Here is a 19,747-nt window from a genome sequence, read left to right as displayed (position 1 = left end):
ATAACTGGGATGAGCAATAAGATATGTGCCTCCTTCTATATTCTATATTCTATATATATATATATATTCTATATTCTATATTCTAGCATGAGCTAGTGTTTAAAATAGCCATAAATAAAAGAATACAACAGGATGTTTTTGTTAAAAATCCCAGCACTATTCTGATCATTTCAGGGTTCTGCAGCTCCTAATGTGGCAATTTTTTTCCTGTAACACTGTTTTTCTGCACCTGAATAGATAAGTGACTGTGCCCTCAAGCTTTTGCAAGCTAAAGGACAATCATAAAATATATTTATTCCTTTTTAGACAGAAATGTCATACTGGTTTTCCTTTTCTGTTATCATCCACTCAGAAAAAAAGTTACACTGCTAGTGAAAACTGATAATAAATATAAGTAAAATATTAATTTTCTATCTCTGATGTAAGTATAGATATATTTTGTATTTAAGGAAAATATGGCAAAGTATTTCTCTTTTGAAAAAGATAAAAATTAAGATAAAAATTAAACATTTGCACATTAGAATTTAACCATAATTTACATAGTCATGGTTATACAGATAATATCTAGGTCAAAACCAAAAAATCAAATTCAAGTTTCCCAAGTGGCACACACATCAGATTGTGGGAGGAAGAATGCAACCACACCATATGATCTCAAATGAAAAAACTTTAACTAAATGCTCTTCCTTAATTTCATTCCTCCTTTTTGATTCCATTGTTGTTTTTGATGCTACAATAAATAAAAATCAGACACATTTGAGAAGGGCTGACTATAAAATGCAAAGGTAGTTTGTGTAAGTGCAGCCAAAGAGCCTCTGAAATCATAATATCCTGACTGGATGATTAATAACCATGGTTCTTCTATTTGCTCATGCCTGCAAAAATGTGAGTGGAATCCCACACAGACCTATTAGTACCCAGTACTGAAATAAATCAGGTTTTCTACTACAACTCACTGGTGAAGCCATTAGACCCCCACAGAATGTTTAAAATATATCAATTTACACAAAATGCATATTCCCAGCCAACATTAAGGCAGCTTTAATTTATCATTGTAAAAGCTGACATGAAGATTTTGGAGGAGAGTAATAATAATTTATTTTTCCCATATTTTAAAATCTATTTCAATTCTTCCTATCACTTTCTGAGGTGTGCCATTTGCTATCCTATCAACTGAAACTAAATAGAGGCCACTACTCCTTAATGCAACCATTACATAAAATCATACACAGTTCCTGTGTAATAGAAAAAGCTAGAGGAACATGAAGAGGGAAAAAAACCCTGCAGTGAGAGGCTGGCTTTATACACCTTTGAACAATTCTTCTGCTGCAGCTTTATCAGTTATGTGAACATTATTCTATAAGCTTTGCATTAATTTAGCCATATCAACAAAATTATGCCCATGAATTATTTTGTATACTGATTTCTTAGACATGTATTATAAGGTTATTTACTTCCTTTTATACCAAAAACAGCCTAAATATTTTCTGCTCTGGTATAAATTTCATTACTGCAGTCTAGAGGTTCTAGAGCCTTTCATTATGGCATTTACTCTACACACAGTTATTCACTAACTTGTTAAAAATAATAAACATGTTAATAAAGTCTCCTTAATCTAATTCCTAGTTGAAGGTGATGATAGCAAAACCTGTTGGGAGTCTTTAAAATTGAAAGCTAGGTACTGTGCAATAATAATTCATTTATAAAAGGCACTTTAAAGGCAAATAATACACTGAGAACATCAAACAGTAGAATGTACACTCCAAAAGAATATATACATATTCCATATGGACAAATATAGAATATTGTATCTTTATCCTCTTATCCTTACCAGTTTTTAGCCTTGAGAAATAGAATCATGTTTGAGAGAAATATTACAGAAAAAGCAATTATAGAGAATGAAGTAATTTTAGAAAAGTATGAATGAAGCATTTTAGAAAACCACTTAGAAATTTGGTATTGAAAGGAAGCCTTGTGGTTGTGTGCATGACTGAGGAATTCTTAAGGAGTTTTCTTAAATAATCTGGGAGATCTCAATCTCTTTTCTTTAAAAATAAAAGCATTATTATTGTTGGGAAGAAAAACCTCAACACATAACCTGGGTGTCCTGGTAACACCTCACACTCCCCCCACAATTTTTTTTAAGCTTTAAAAATCTCACCACAGGAAGGCAACACCAACTATTTGATTCATAAATCGAATTTTTTGGCACTGCTTACGAAATGCAAACTTCACTATTCTTTGGCATGCTGAATAACATGCTGGGAGGAAGAGGTTAGCAGCAGTCTGAGAAGACTAGAACATTCAGAGTGACAAATCAGATGCCAAAAACAGGTACCAGGTGCTGCTGCATGAAACAGAAAGGGCACAAAGCATCAAACCAACCCTTTCTCACCCATTCCCAGAAGGATTTAGTTGGTGAGATCCATGAATCCCATGGCTGCATCCATCAGTGCCCACCCTGGGCAGCTAAATCTCAATATCCTGCCCCATTTTGCTGGTGGCATTTCTGTGTTTTTCAGAGGGGGAATGCATTCAGAGCTGGGAGAGGTGCACTGCAGTGAATCTGCAGTGGGATTTTATGTAACTCATCAGTAAAGCCAAAGGCAAGGCAAAAGGAATTTTTTCTGTGATGTGCACACTGAGTTTGTAATTACTCTGTGGACACTTCAGAATCTGCATAATGTCATTAATCTGCTTTTAAGGTATTTAACAAATTTACTTTAAAATATGTTTTATATATAGCATACACAATATATTGAAATATATTTTTAAAATCTGCTGCTGTGCCTGCTCCCAGGATGTTTTCAACATTGATTTCCAGGGAAATATCCCCTGTGAAAAACCAGTTTTTATTAGCATAGTATTTCTAATTCCTCAGAAAGCAGTGTACCAGCCAGCCCACTCACACAGCCCCACATGACTCCTGAATGATGGAAAGTGTCCAAACTCAGAGAATCATTTCAGAAATCTGACAACTACAAAATGCCCTGAATAATTTTTTAAAAGGTTTAAACATTCCTGAACACATCCCCCCAACTTTGGTACTTTCTTCCACCTTGCTAAAATCACATTTCTGGCAGAGAGAGGGCTGACAATGAAGCACCACCCCCCAAAAAAATGTTTTTCACCCAGAATGTTTAAAGGATGGGCAACCACAGGTGAGCTTCCTTGTTTTCCAGAATGGTTTAGACCCTCTCTAGGGACTGATTTTCAGGGCTGGCTGAGCTACAGTAGTTTGCACATGACAAAGGATTGAAAAACTCAACATTGCCCCAGTGTGGGGCTATTTTTAATTCTCCTCCTGGGTTCACACAGTGTCAGCTTGCACCCAGTGTTTGTTCAGACTGCACAAGACAACTCCTTGGACCATAAAGCAGCATCTCCTCTGGCTGGGTTTGACATTTACCTGCACAAAACTCTCCCAGTTCTGATGGGAGCAAGAGGACAACACCTGTCCCTGGGGGATTTCCACAAATCTGACATGGGGACTTGGGTGAAAATCCCAGAAGTTCATTCTTTGCATCAAGAAAGCAGCTCCAGGCTGTTCTTCAGAACAGACAGAGGATTTTAATTGCAATGAAAAAAGCTCACTGTCAAGTAGCCACACTCTTAGAAGAATTATCTAAATTCAAGATTTAATACTTTGGGGGGTTTTGGTTTTTCAGACTGTGAAATGATGTAGAGTGATAAAGTACATTAAAGAGTCTGAGCTTTTCAGGATGCTGAGTGCACATTTACCCCTGTAACACCAAATATCCCATGGCAGTCTGTCCTGTGGTTTATCAGCAGCTCCCTGGGTTTAGGGGGAGGTGAAAAGTTTCCCAGTGAACTCACATCATATCCACTGTTCCGGATGCCTCGTCGAGGCCTTTCCCGAGTCACCAGGAGATCCATCTCAGTTTCCCCTGGGCTGGGGCTGTTCAGGGACTGCCTGCTTCTGTACACTGAGTTCTTCAGTGGCTGCCTAGAAAGCATGAAACGAGAAAACAGTTACATTAAATTTAAAAAATTAATGACAGGAAGTAGCTGTCAATACTCACCTTTATTCTGAAATTATGATGAAATGAAAATGCCACTTTGTTACAGGATATTCCTTCTACATATATGAAGTACTAGAAATCTGTAACCTTATTAAGAGATGATTAAATTTTTTTATGGTTTAAGAAAAATAAAAGTCATGTGGTAGACATGGATATTGATGGTAGGAGCTTATCAGATTAAATATGTCCCAAGGAGATATCAGGACCCTTTTAACTTCAGCTGATATGATTCAAATCCATTTAAAAAAACATATAAAAAAAAAATAACAGATCTCCCACACACACAGATGGGAAGCAGAGATTTTGATTGCTGATCCTGAGCAAGGAGAGAGAAGCAGAAAAACACTCCACTGAACCAAACCCCCAGCAAAGGGAACAGGGAGAACACAGCAGTGGGAGGAAGCTGCTTGCAAGATGCTGGTTTTAAATAACCACATTGGTGACTGTCCACTGCTTTCTCAGGGAGCTGTGATTCCTGGGATTCAGCTGCTCCACTGAGACAAAGTGCTGCTCATCCCTGGGCACTGGGGCTTCCATTGCTGGGAGTCCAAACCAAGGGGAAGCAAACTCAATGGAAAAGCAGAATAAAACTGAATATCCAAAATACCCAGTAATCTCCCCAGCAAAACCATTTCTGTTGCTGGTTATACAAAGAACAAATGCAGCATCCCTCTGTGAAATGCAGAGCGTGTCTGTGAATATCTGCAGGAGGGTTTGCCAAATGCTGGCACAGGAGCTTCATGCTCCATCAAGCTGCATCTTTTAGGAAGGCAAATTCTACACCAGCAGAGTCTATGAGTTGTTCTCACACTGTGTCTGGCCATTACTCATTCTGTTGCACACTCCAGAGAAGTTCTGAAGGAGACCAGATGAAATAATGGCATGCCAGCTTCATTTATTAACACAGAATTACACTGCTAGAGCCTGATACAAAGTTATCTCTGCCCAGCCTTGCTATTTTTCTGCAATTACTCCATTCAGAATATTAAAATTAGATCAGGTCACCTAACACATCCCTGTGCTGAGTGTTTTACACAGGGGACCTGCCAATGCTCATAGTGAAGTCGACAAGTTGCACTGTTATGTCTGAAGTCACTTTCAAGTCACTTCATGGTTTAATGTCCCAAGAGCCATCAATGAAAAGAACAGACAAGACAGCCCAAATTAATTCACTGATAAATAATTCTCCTGTTATTCCAGATCTTGTTAACAGCAGTTTTTGCCTTGACAGATTAGAGCAGCCGAAACTGATTTGCAGAAATCCAGAAAGTAGGACATTTACATGATCAGACAGGATAAAAGGTAGGGGGGGAAAAATCAATTTTATGCTTCTGATTTTAAAAATTACTCAGGCATTTATTTAGTTTTAAGGCAACTTTCCAAAACTTCTGTGTGACCTTTGCTCCCAAATCACCATGCTCGTGTTTGAAAGTCCCAAGAACACAAGCAGAGATTTTGGAATAAGTTTCCCCTCCAAAAATAATATTGAAGAAATTCTTTCTTCCTCTGGATCTTTCTCTGACTGTACCATTGATATTACCAGAAAACAGGGTTATGCACAGGGTAATCAGATCTGACAATCTTCATCTTCTTACATCAAAGGTCTCTAAAATTTCATCTGTTTTACAATGCATCCATAAATACTTAGTTGAGGCAATTGTGATATATTTTCTAAGGGATTCAAATATACAGCCCTGTAAAACAGGCAGATTCTTGACCTGATTACAAACCATTAAAGAAAATCCAAGAATAGTGCATATCATCAGTAGGCTCTTAAAAATTACCTTGAGATTGCCAATCACCTCATTTAAAGGAGCTTTGCTAATGAGAAAGGAGGTATGAACAGGAACAACTGGCATTCAAATGGGTTAGGTGCCCTCTGGGAGCACAGCTGGAATGTTTTAAAACATGAAAATTATGGGACTGATGAATGAAAGGTACCTAGAGCACAAGCTCTTTGTTCTGGAAAAAAATCAAATCATTTAGCAGCAAGTTTTTGTAAATCACTTTCAAATACAATTTAAAATTAATTCAAAATATAAAGGTAACTTTGGGTAATCAACAATCCCTATTTTTTAATGTGTTTTGGAAGTGCTGTAACAATGTGACTTAAGTGAGAGGAATATATACAAAACAGGAAAGAGTAGAATAGACCTTTTCCCTAGAAACTTTGAAATCTTTGGCTTTGTTTTTAGTGATGTCATTTTAAAAATTGCAATTTTTCAAGTTTTAATTGTTGTAACAATGATTCAGATCAGAAAAGAAATATTTTTTTTAATTGTATGCTTAACCAGATTGCTTTTAAAACAATATTGTTTCATTACATAAATGCAATTGTATATATTCATCTATCAATAGCCAAATTCCACATTACCTTGCAGTATTTTTCAAGGTTTTCCTCCAGCAGTGGACACATTTTAGCCATCTTATAGGATAGCATTTTAGCCATTTTATTTTTCTTAGAAAAATAAGGGCAATAATTGTCATGTGTGTTGCAGCATATCAAATTCAGTTCCAAGTCTTAAAATGGAAATTTTAGCACAGAATTCAGAACTGGTTTGTTTTTAAACATCTGCAGCATCTGTGGAGTTCATTAAGTGTTCTGTGTCTTCACAGAAAATGCATCAGAAGTGGTTGTCTCTCCTCATGTAGGGATACAGATAATATATTTAACAAGTCCAGCCTTTTATGGTGTAGCTACACATTGAAATCAGGGGTTTACCTGCCTCCCAACACTTTCCATCATGCCAGGGACCACTGTCCCAAATAGCCTGTGACAGATTTACACAACACACTGGAAAACACTCAGGAAAAAAATGTCTGGGATCTTCCCACACCCTGGCACGTGAACAAAAAAAAAAAAAAATCCAACAAAAAACCAAAGTGTGGTTGTGTTAAAGCTTCAGGTGAAGGTTTTCAACATCTGTGACATTAATGAGTATCCAAATGAATGCCTCAATCAGTCACAGCCACACCAATGGGTTGGGGGAACTTTCCAGCTCCCTGGACTAAATTAATTCCTCAGCCAAGGTTCCCAGTGCTCTGTCTGTACCTCCTGGACAGAGTGTGCAGAGCACATGGTGGGAAAGCTCCATTTCTTACCTTCTCAGTGCACAACAAACTGCAAAACTGCACAAGGAAATAGTGCCCAGGACATCCAGAATATAAGATACAGCTGGGTCAGCACCTTTTCTCTTCACTGACCAGTGCAGCTCTGGCAAACAGCTCTTCCAGAGCAGCATCCCTCAGCCACTGAGCCCTAGACCTACAGACACACATCTGATCTCAGCTCAGCCCACAGTGCTCCTGTAGTTCCCATCACAGCCTCTTTCATCCTGTGCCCTGAGGGTGATTGCTGCAGCTGCACTCTGTGCAGTGCCTGTGTCTCCAGCCATGCTTTGACTGCAGACTCTTTACCCTCAGAGGAAAGTTTTGGTCTGAGCTTTCCAGGAGATGAGCTGCAAGGTTGCACCTCCAGGCCTGAGGGCCATTTCCAAGGGAAAGGTGCTTCAGTGTCCCTTTTTCTCTCGAGGATCAGCTGATTTCAGTCCCTTATTACAGAGCCAGAGCCCTCCTGTGCAAGGTGTGCAAACACCCTCTCTTATCACCCTTCACACCATCCAAGGAAGAGGAATCTGTGCCCTGTGCAGCTCCTGGGGCAGGACTGGTGTGATCTCCTCTTTCCAAGGTCCCAGTTTGTGTTTCAGAGAGCATCCACCCACGGCAGCAGCTCAGGCACAACCAGCACCTGCACTGCCCCCTCATTGCTAAAACAGGGTTTTGGATGCTACTCCTGTGCCAGGAGACAGGCAAGTGTTAATCAAACATTGGCAGTGTTATACAATGTGCCAGCTGCACGTGACAGATGAGCCAATGGTGAATTTCTCTGTTAAAGGCACAGGAATTCACCAATGACAGGCACACACAGATATTGTCACTGCAGGGCTTACATGGACAGCACACTGGCTCTGCTGGCTCATGACCACTGCAATAGTGACACTCAGCTTAAAATAATGACAAAACACCAACAGCACTGTATTTTGGAAAAAAAAAAAAAACCAATTCAGATGCTAACTTCCTGCATAAAGCCTGCTCTATTACCAACAACATTACTACCACTTTTTCTGTTTACCTTTGAGAATGACTCACAAGAACTTGCAACAGTCCCCTCCCTTATTTTTGTTTCTTTCCAATTGTGTGTTAACCACACAGCACCTTTTTCCTTATAAAGAAGGGACCAGAGAGCACCCAAAAACACTTGGCTCATTAAATCAGCCCCTCTGGCTCAACTCACCTCCCAGACGAAGCACTGCAAATAAAAAGCCTCACCTGTTCTTAGGCTCAGCAAATGGAGACGAGACATCTGCATCTGGATCCAAAATGTGGTCAAGCTCTTTCTGGTTTTTCTCATACATCCTCTTCCTGTCTGTCAGTGCCTTGTTGCTCTCAGCCTGTGGGAAATCATAGTAGCCTTTCCTCTTGGCTTTCAGGCGCAGCTTGTTGCGGTAGTGCTCTATGTCCGACTTCTGCTTCAAAGCCTTGTTCACCTAAAAGGCAAGAAGAAGTTTCAGGGCTGCTGGTGGGCTGGCTACCTGCAGAGGATCATCCCCCTGTGCCATCTGCAAGCAGCAAGGAGCTGCAAGTGAACAGAGCCGCTGCATTTTTATGGCTTGGCAGATGGTTAAATAATTTTAGCCTGAGAAAGCTGTGTGCCATTACAACAGTGACTCAGAGACACCCACTGAGGGAAAAACACGGGTGGTGTCAGCCAACTGCTGTGACCCACGGGCACAGATCCCCCCTGGAAACCCTGCTGGGGTACAGGACATCACCCCTGGCTGCACAAAACCCTAAAGAAGTCACCTCTGGTGGCTGGGAAGAGCTCCAGTGAAATGCCATCAAATGTTTATTTTGTTTATATGCTTCTTTACACATCTCTTATTTTTGGTCTGTCCTGGCACAGTTTAGTCCCACGGTTTCTCCTAAGCACTGAGAGAATTTCTCTCCTGCTTCAAGCTGCAAGTTCATTGGAAATCAGGAATTTCCTTGAGCTTTGTGCTTCCAGAGGCAAATTCCACAGTCTTCTCACACTACAGGAATTGTGTGTGTAAGGCAGCACACAGCACCAGCAGTGCCATCCTGCTGCCTTACAGAAAAGATGCTGAAAGCTAAATAAGCCTTTCCCCAAGCTTGGAAGCTCCATGGCACATCAGGATTTAGAATACAAGTATGAAATGGAGCACAACAGGCTGCAACAATCCAATCCCACAAGGGGCCTCTGATGACAGTCTTTTTCAGTGTCGCTGGCAGCAGCCTTCCCTGCTGCTTTTAAACTGGTTTTAGCTGTTTAAATGACTGTTGCAGTTTGAGTTTGTAAACAAGGCACCTCTGTGTCTTGTTCCCATCATGTTCAACAACTTCCTAAAAGCTTCAGTCCTTTGTAAATGGATTAGTCTTGATTAAGTTTACATCAAAACATGAGTATTGCAGTCAAAGTATGATAATTGGCCAGCACCTGGAGCAGACATTTGTGCCACCCCAATTTTTGCCTTCAAAACAACTGCACCTGGAGCACAGAGCAAGGCTGTGGTCACAGTGCACCTCTTCTCACTCAATCAAAATTTTAAAAAAACAGAACAAAAAAACCCCAACAAAACAAAAACTCCACTCAATCAGTTGAGATAATTGCCCAGTATAGAAAGATCAGCTTGGCACCCAGACGATCTATACATATTTTCCTCCCCAGCCACAGAATTCATGTAGGAAAAGCTCTTATTCTGCTTTCTGCCTTCATGACTCGCTTTTTTAAATAGGAGAGAGGGACACTGGGTGGGCAGGAATATAGAAAATCACCTCTTCCAAGGCTGCAGGCATTCACAGGTGAACTGTGAAAGAGCAGATCTTAAACTGTCAGATTTCTGAGCCCACAGCGCTGATGGAACTTCATACAGCACAAAGGTGAGACACCCCTAGCTGCCCTCAGCTCTAACAGGCTTGACATCATCCCACTCGTGGCTGCAGCCAAGAAAACACCTGGAAGGCCTCTCAGGCAGGTCTTACCTCCCCATTGGTGATGGCAGAGTGGTGGCTCCTCTCTGAGGCAGCGTGGGCAGCAGGCAGGGGCACGGGTTTGACGGCGATGAGCTGCACCGAGCCCGAGGAGGTGTCAAAGGGATCTGCAGCAGCCTTGGCATTATCAAACAGGATCCCTCCTTCCTCTTCATCACTCACAGCCACTAGAGAACAGCAAACCACTCAGCACAAGGACACTGACATCCCTGCCTGCTCTAGGGGGAGTTTGGGTTGGTGGTGTGCTGGGAGACACTGGGAAAAACATCCCGTTGGGTCACTTTGTGTGTTCATGGAAAAAAGGAGAATGACACAGGAAATGACAGTGGAAGTTAATGTAGATGTTGTTAGAGCCCTGGAAACTGGGAGTTTTGAATTTTCTGTGCTGTCAGGCTCTGACCCCCCAAAAGAACACTGCTATTAACCTGAACCCTTAGAGAATGCTTCCAAAATTGAGTGGTAGAATCACTGGTGTGTAGTTTGACTAGAAGTGTGTAATATCACATGGGGAAAATAGAATTTGAGGTTTTAGAATACAGCAGTATATGGAGGGCAAGATGAAGGTTTTGGGGCAGAGGTTTCTTTCTTCTTCACCTTCCTCTTCATGGGTCTGTGTGGTGCTTTTGTGATTGGATAAAAAATGTTGCACTGCGGGTCACAGGTGTTTGGTCATTGGGTTAAAAGTAAAAAAAATTAGGTGTTAGTTCTTAATGGGACAAGTTAAGTCTTAAAAGACCTTGTAATGAGAGAGATACATTGCCATTTCACCATTTTTAGCTTGTTAGATAGAAAGGCTGTAGCACTAAGTGTAACATAGGTAAGAATAAGCATGTGAGTCCAAACACAAAATACCATCTGCTGTGCAATTCAATTCAATCAAGAAGAGAAAAAGAAGATTAAAAAGCAATAAAGTGGTGCCCCATGTGAGGATCAAACTCAGGACCTTCAGATGATGAGATTGAGACTGATTTCCTAGGTTTCACATGGAAATGCACACACAAGTGCCCAAGTGCCAAGGCACCTGTAGCTACACCTGATCAAACCCAAGGGTTTTATTTTTTTCTGTCTTATGCTGCAAGACTCAAAATTTGCTAAAATAAGTAGTTTTCTTTTTCAAAACTTATTAATGCAAAAATCATGATTTATTAAAATAAAAGCATTTTCTACTGTGTGTTAAAAATGCTTAAGAAACTGATGGTATCTAATCTTATGTTAATTTCTTGCTTTGTAAGCAGTACCTCAGGTCTCTGTGAAGTTAAGCTGTTAAAATTTATTAAGAGCCAGAAAAAAGGCTTCTGTAAATCTTTAAAATTAAATGGCATGGCAAAGCATCTTTAGTTTTCGATTTCTATAAAAATGGGTAACTCTTCCACATGCAATTGGGCACTTTCTCCTCCAAACTTTTTTGCAAACCTGCATCACTTTGTCAGCTGTTGAATCTGAAAACTCTAACCCACATTTTGAAATGAAAGAGTGACACTAAAGCATGAGCACAAATTCTACAAAGAGATCCTTGCAAACATTTTTGAATAATTATGCTATTAGAGGGAAGAATGCTTATTCCATCTCCTAACTGACAGGAGCAGAGATCCTCTGCTAAAGAACAAAGTGGTCTGCTCCAAATTTATTTCCTCTGAAAATACACTCTGGTTTAATATTTAATCACTGCACAAATTACAATGGACTTGTATAAACTCAGCAGTTTAGACAGCCAGTGACTTTGCTAAGGAAATATTTGACAGCAGTAACATAAATTATGAACCCACTGAGTAAGCTCATTATCCCTGTCTGTGCTCAGGGTGGCTGGAGTGGGCACCACTTGAGCAATAGATGGGGGTTAAATCATTGTGCAACAATTAAATATTGTCCCTGCAGCTCCACAGAGCTGTCCAAACACAGCAGAAGCTTTAGTGAGTGTTGGATGCTCCTGTCCCTCCTGGGCTTCAGACTCTCCAGAGGTGTTTGCTCAGCAGAATGAGTGGCTCATGAGCCCAGCTGGGTGGTAGCCACTGCCAGGGACCACCAGGACAGCACAGCAGGACCAGAGAATGAGGGGATCCTCACCTGGCACTGAGCACAGGTGAGCAGGGAGGAATTCTCCTTACAGTGAGAATAAAGGCGAAGTGTGGATGCTCTTCCCTGGAGGGATTTTGAAACCACAGAGAGCTCAGCTACCTGCAGATGCATGGGGTATCCCCTCAGACCTCCTTTCAGGAGCAGAAACCAAGAGCTTTTCTTAATGAAACAGAATTCCTCTAGGACTCATGAAAGGAAAGAAAAATTAAGGGTGGAAAGAATCAGAAACCACAGCTGAGAGCTAATTCTGATGGGCAGCACTAACACCACAGAGCACCCTCAGCATCAGCCCTCTCAAAGGTGAGCACACAACTCCTGCACCCACTGCAGTGCACTGGATTTGGAATTTGGGGTTTTATTACACTTGTCTTACCATTTGTTCACTTATAATCTAAAAGGTTTTTTCCCCACTTAGGGAAGGTGACAGAGTCTGTGGTCTGAAGCCACTGGCACACTGCTATAACAGCTGTAGCAAGAACTGGGAATTTCATTTGCTCCTAGAGAATTTCCAGCAACCTTTTATGACATGACTGAGCCCCAACAACCTCCAAACTCTGAAAAACAAACCAAAGGAAGTTCAGAGAAACTCTGGAGAAGTCCTGGAGTGTTTGTTTCTGCAGTGTATCCCTGCCCTGGGCCAGTCCATCCCAGCACTTGTCACTCACAAGTTGCTTGTTGTAGTTCTCAGCATGGTTTAAAAGTGGTGTTTGAAATTTCTGTTTTCAGACTGATGCATTCCAGCCAGGAATGCCAGCAGGTGGTGCTGCCCACCCGTGACCAGCTGGTCCCAAGGAAAAGGGGCTCTGGGACTGCAGCTCTGGATGCTTAAAAGACAATTAGACACGTGAGCTATTCTATTTTTATCTAGTTAATGATTTAGAGTAAAAAAAAAAAAAGTGATGCTTTTTGTCAGCTGGAATGAAGAAAAAAAAAAGGACTAAAATACTTTCACCTAAAAAAAAAAAAAAAAAAAAAAAAAAAAAAAAAAAAAAAAAAATTAAGGACACTTAAATTGCCTGTGAATCAGGCAAGCTTCCAGCCAGACACCTGAAACAAAAATTTGTGCTGTCCTGCTCAGAAACAACCATTTGAAATATTTTGGAAGCCCTCAGACAGGGAAAAAACTCATAAAGCCAAAACGTGGAAAACACCTACAAGCAGGTGGACATGCTCTGCCTTTTCTTACATCACTCAATGAAGCATTTTTGAAGATTTATCTTACATGAAGGGAAGGCAAAAATTGTAACCATACCTCAGAATATACCTGCAATGTCACCTACCTAAAATAGCTCCTTAGGAAAAAGCCCAGGTATCAGTACTTCAAACAGAAATCCTGACTTCTGAACATGATTTAATAATGGGGAACTAATTTTCATTTTAGAAAGAATTTCTATATAAAGAAAAAAATATATACTTTTTTCTATATCGTCCAAGTCATTGCTTTGGTAAGATTATTATCTCCAGAAAGATACAAATATGAGCTTTGAGTAATAAAAAAAAATCTGTTTCTGAAGGAATTTATAGGCCTCTAAGTAAAATACAAGTTTGCCAACATTAGTATTTGAACCTGTCCTGGACAGAAGCACTCTCTGTAAGATATTGCAGTGTTACACACTTGTGTACACACACACCCTGTGACAATCACACCCAGCTCTGAGACAGTGCAGTGCTAAACCTCCCACAAACAGCACCAATACTGTATTTTCAGACAGCTCACAGACCAATGGAAGCAGCTCATGGCTCCTCCTGGACAGTATTTCCTTAGGTGTAAAATTCTGCTAAATCTTGGTGATGCTGCAGCCTGGGTTTGCCTGGGATCCTGAAGCAGGGACCTGGGCAGGTCCTTTGAGATCTCCAAAGTGGCATTTGCAGGTTTCCAGTGAAACTGTGTGCACAGGGTGACTACTTGCTCCTTAGCTGCTTGTTCTGTTCCCTTTTTTGTGAAGGTTTCCTGTCCTCATAAGCAGGAGCAAGGATCTCTCTGTGTGGTTATGTCTTCTTCTCCAACCACATCTGCCTCATCTTTCTAAACATCAAAGTCTCTCAAAAAGAGATCACATATTTCATAATATTTCCAGTGAATCCACCTGCCCCTTTTCTTGGCTGGCACTTCTGTAATAAGTAGGTATGTTCACTAATTAAAAGAAAATTATTTAACTGACAGGGATGATGAACACACAAAAGACAGGAAAGACATGAGAGCCTACAACAGAATATTCTTTAAGGAAATGGTGTCCCAGGGGTTTTAAAAACCTTTGCAGAAAGAGTTTTCTGTTTGCACAATAAAACTGTACATTTGTCTTCTTCAGTGCTGACATATTAGTGAAAAATCTCAGCCATCCAGACTGGGTCTGAGGGCAGGAACATCTACATGCTCTTTTCACTACTGCTTGGGTGAAAACTCCTGCCAGACTGCATCAGTGGCACAGCAAAAGTCATCCAGAGGGGAAGGCAAAGGTGAATGAAGAATTATTTAATTGTGTGACCACTTGCAGATCCCAGATCCCTCAGGGATCTGCTGCAACACAGCCTTAGCAACACAGCATGCAGTATTTTCTTGTCATGAGAACAGCAACCAAAAAGGGTCCAAAAAAAGAGAAGAAATTATATTGAGTAAGTCTGAAGAAAAAAAGGATTCACAGTCACCAGCAGGATGTTAGCAGGGTCACAGTGCTCTCCCTATTTAAAGCAAATAACAACAAAAAAAAAAGGGAAGTGGAAGAAATGGAAACAGTAAGGGGAAGAGTTAGTCTGTGTCACACAAGCTGAAATCTTGGGAGGAAAGGAAATCAGTGTGTGAAACTTCTGGAAGTTAAATAGCAACTGGTGCCAACACAAAGGATTTCAGCTAAACAGGTGGATTTTGTTTATTCTTGGGGGTTTTTACCCCCCTGTGGTTAAATATAGTAAATTACTTCAAAAAGTCTAGGAGCTTGCTGTGAGGAGGTGAAGAGCTAGACAACATCCCTAATTAACTCCCATTTGGGGAGCAAATGAAAATAATTCTTCAGGATGAGGGAATGCATACTAACTCTGTGTCCAAGCTGCTGCATCACTGCCACTAGGCAATGCTGCTGTAGCCATAATTCACTTTATTTTGAGTCACCACAGACAACTGCTCAGAAATTCAGAAAAACAGCTCTGCTGCTGAGCTGCCACATCAGACAGAGTGAAAAGTGGTGGCCCACGCTTTAGTAGAATAAAGGAGGCAATGTATCAAAGCTTGGCTGACTTACAAAAATCCCTTTGATTTTAGCTAAACCAATAATACAGACAGGCTTTTTCCCCTGTCACTTTGCTCCTGTAGACAACTCTTGCCTGGACAAAGGAAATGATAGTCTTAGAGACTGATATTTTAAAAAGGAGTGAGGCACTTGACTGAATGACTTTTGAAAAGTTACATCTGTTTTCAAAGATAATGTCCAAATGATTGGAAAATGAGAAATTGGTCCAGCTGGGGAAAGTTTCTTACACAAAGAAGTTTGACTCTTTGGGAATGCTGCTTGTGCATCTCCACCTGTGGTGATGAGGTTTAAGTATAAACCTGAGCTCAACCACACAAGTTCTTAGCCCAAAAATTGGGGAGTCCCATGCTACATTAAGAATTGATAGCAAATCAAAGCTTTTGGTTTTCTTTAAAAAAAAAAGGAACAAGCACTCACACTCTTCCAAAGATGTTATTGGGAAGGTTGCAAGATCAAGCACTTAATGGTTGAAAAACAACCTATATGAATTTCATTGGCTTCATTTAGTGAGGAGCTGGGGAAAGGAAAGGTTGCACTGTGGGCTGGTTTAGTTCTCTAGGTCTGGGTGGGTTCAGCCCAGGGCAGAGCTACTAATATCCTGTTCTTCTCTTCCACATTTTCTTACAAACCCATCTCAGAAACTGCCAGTACCTCTGTTGGCTGATTCATTACATAACTGGGCACTTTTTAAAAAATGTTGCTTTTTTTTTTTTTTTTTGAGTGCCTAAAGTAAACAAATGTAGAAATCACCTTATAGAAAGAAAACTTTCTAATTGTGTAATAATAAGTGTTCTTCAAGAAAAAACATGGTGTTATCTTGCAAAATCTTAATCACTGTTTGACTAAAGCAGATACGTTGGGTTTTCTGTAGAAATAATGCTCAGCTGGAGAGTTCTCCTGATCCTTTAAAGCATCAGGTCCTGAAGCCAAGCCTGTCAGTCTGTGCTGCTTTCACATTGTTCACTCACAGCCCTGACACACTCCATGTGGAGCCAATTTTGATATACAGAATTTACGTACTGAGGTAACATCCAGCGCTGCCATTCCTCCCTGTAACTAAATGTCAGCAAGAAATAGAATCTAAAATTGGCCTGTAGCTATGGCAACTAATGAGCCACTCTGACTTGGAGTCCCCAAATCCAACATGTGACCATCAAGGGATTCATTCCAGTCTGGAGATGCTGCTGCTCAGAGGAGAAAATCTGCTGCTGCTTTTGCCGAGGCGCGTGTGCGAGAGCCAGCAGCCAGGCTGGGGAGCTGGAGCAGGCTCAGGCAAACAGCTGGGAGAAAAGCAGCTTCCTGCTGAGACTGGAAGGAAAATCAGCACCTTCTGTGGGTGCCAAACACTCTGGGTGAAGGTAAAACCCTGCAGAAAGCACAAATTTTCAGAGGTGACAGCAGCGTTGGTAAACACAACACAGGGGAGCAAAGTGCGGGTTCTGGGATGAGAAGTGATGGGGACCTTGAGGTTTTGGGTTTTAATTTCAACTTCATCAGGTATTTGGGATCACACAACTCCAAACTGAACTCCATTAAATCTGATGAGGGGAGGTCATTTCATCTGCCATAACCATGTTCTCCTTCTCAGAAGCTGTTCTGAAAGGGTTGTTTGAGGAAACTCTCCTAAACATACAATAAAGATATGCCTACAGCTGAAAACTTCCCCTCTCTTTACTAGGGAACAAGGTATTTATTCCCTTTCCCACCCTTGCCAGATGGCCAAGTGAGCCTTTTTAGTGCCATGGCAGTGGAGTGGAGAGAGTTCCTCCAAAAGGAGCTGAAGCCTCTACCAGGAGGGCTCTGCAGCCTCATGCACAGGTCCCTCCTAAACTCTAATGAAATTAAGATTTAAAATAATCACCATTTCCTTCCACTACATTCAGAGACTTATTTAGGTAGCATGTGGATGTTCTAGAAATGCACTCCAGCCCGGATCAGAAGAAAGGTGGCTAGTCAATTCTTTAAAAAAAAACCAAACAAAACTGAATTCTTACCAATTTTCTTTGAAGATGTAAAACCTAACAAGACAAAAAATATCTTCACTACATTATTTTGTCTAGCCATGTAAAGAGCACTCAGCACTGGTTTGAATACTGACTTTCCTGGATGGGTAAGGAGGAAGAATTCATAAATTACAGCTTTTAACTGTGGAAAACACAAATGTTGTTGTCCTGTAAAATGAGCTACATGTGAAAAAATGATTAACCCCCTTGAAACTTAGAACCTGTTAGCCAGTTCTCTATTCATAAAGAAAACATAGCTATGGGAACAAAGCTGTAACTTTGGGTAGTAACTAAAGGGGATTGGGTAGTTCTCTCATAAGATATTCCTGATCCATCTCAAGTCACAAGGTCACCACCATTAACCAAGGTCTTATAAGAAATATCCAGTGTGACATCCCAGGTGCATCAGAAAAAGCTAACAGCAGGTGTTAATGACAAACAGGTGTGCCACCGATGCAAGGAAAGACAAAGCACTGGGTGTTTCACACTTTCTCAAATTAATTTTTATCTAATTAATTCATCTTCATTAGACCTGGGTCAGCTTGGCAGCAGCAGAAGAGGAAATTAATATCTTAGGGATCTACACAACAGAAAAAGGTGCAAACCCTACTAAGAAGCATCACATCTTCGTTAGTTTACTGGTGTTCCAAGAAAAAAAGAAAAAAGGAGGGAAGAACAAAAAAAGGAAGAACAAAAAAGAGCAAAGATGGTGATGTTTCATGGGATCTGGAGAAGCAGTGAAGGGGAAGGAGAAAACCCAAAAATGAGCTGCACACAGAGCGCCCAGGGGCTGCTGAGGGGACCAGCAGTTGGCTCCAAGGTCCCTGTTGTCTGTGTGGGTGTGACACAGAGAACATTTCTCACCATTCCTCTTCCTGCCCTCTTCTTTCGCCGCTTTCTGAGGTGCCATCACTTTCTGCAGGGAGCTCCTGCCCGAGCTGGGCTTCCCCGAGCCATTGCTGAGGATGGAGCCACTCTGGCTTGGGGATGGGCTGCAAGGAACCACAGCAACAAGGCAGGACATGAGTTTCTCCTCCCAAACTTCCCCTCAAGGTCATTTCACAGTTTGCATCACTGAGTTTTCAACTCTGGTACCAAAAAGAGACAGAATAGAAACAGCGGCACAGCAAAGGTAGGAGCTTTGCTGTTGCATTTTCAGCTATAGGAGAGGAGGAAAGGATAATGGAACATAGTTCCTCGTGCAAAAAGAGAGAGCTTTCTTTAAAGAAACACCACATTTATACAGGGTAGTTTGTGCAAAACAGAATAGAAAAGGCTCATGTGTCCAAGAAGGCAACACCTCTTTGAAATCATGCTTTGTGCAAAACTTCATGAGACACACATCTCTCACCCACCCTGCAGGTGTTAATCATTGTTATAATTTCTTGCCCTTGTGCATCCTGAGAAACTCAAGGCTTGCTTTTTCCCTGGTTCCCAGCAGCATCCAACCACAGAGTGATGGGAGGTGAGCACAATTTTATCGATTAGTTCAGGACTGATGGGCATCTTGGTGGCTCAGGATGCACCTGCTCCTCATGTATAAGCCCCACAATGATAAAAAGTGCCACCACCAAGGACAAAAAACCCCATTGTCAATTCAGTGGCATTAACCCAGACAAAATAAAGTAGACCTTTGTTTTAGGATGCATAGCTGAACTGATTCCTTTATTATTTAGCCTTCATTTGCAGTCAGCTGTTGCCAGCCACAATGCAAAATACCCTTGCTCACTTTGCACATATACACACACAACTTGATGAGAAAATTCTCCTTTTCTCCTTTTGGCACATACCCTGGTTTAACTAGCACCCTCATAGGCTGAAACCCCTCAGGAAATGCTTCTTTTTAATCAGCCATTGCATTCCTTGTCCTGAAACTTATCCCTGCCCAGGGTGAGGAGGGAGAGCAGAGCTGCTGTGCATTCCCTCCCAGCAAAGAGCAGGGACAGGAATGGGCCCACCACAGCCTCTCTGCTCTTTGGGGTGGACATGTTACTCAAATCCTAATGCAGGCCACAGTAGAAAATTGTACATTTGGTGCTAGGCCACATCCAGGCACAGTCACATTTTTTTTTTTTTTTTTCACATGTCTTGCCACAAAGGGAATGAAAACTCTCCACAGACCTATGTAGTTGTGCACAAACCTACCTGCAATCTACCACTGGGTTGTCATGGGCAGTGACAGGGTGATGTAGAGAGGTTACATTAGAGGGGAAAAAATGGGCCTAGCCACAGAGGCTTCCATTTACAGAGAAAAAGAATCAAATCAAATTCTATTGCTGTCACAGTGATTTTATCACCAGAAAATGATAAG

General features: G+C 41.2%; 1 protein-coding gene across 1 annotated transcript in view; it reads right to left on the bottom strand.

Moving 5' to 3' along the window:
• KIAA1549L (KIAA1549 like) overlaps positions 1-19,747 on the bottom strand; it is a 112,521-nt gene that overhangs the window by 21,260 nt on the left and 71,514 nt on the right. The window contains exons 13-16 of the mRNA XM_079310131.1: positions 18,301-18,428; positions 10,104-10,279; positions 8,373-8,590; positions 3,838-3,967 (exon numbers count right to left, since the gene is read on the bottom strand). Coding sequence (XP_079166257.1) covers positions 3,838-3,967; positions 8,373-8,590; positions 10,104-10,279; positions 18,301-18,428 — 652 coding nt within the window. The remainder of the gene's footprint in view (positions 1-3,837; positions 3,968-8,372; positions 8,591-10,103; positions 10,280-18,300; positions 18,429-19,747) is intronic.

This window comes from Erithacus rubecula (genome assembly GCF_903797595.1).
Source record: "Erithacus rubecula genome assembly, chromosome: 6".
Lineage (NCBI taxonomy): Eukaryota > Metazoa > Chordata > Aves > Passeriformes > Muscicapidae > Erithacus > Erithacus rubecula.
This window is presented reverse-complemented; position numbering and strand designations above follow the sequence as displayed.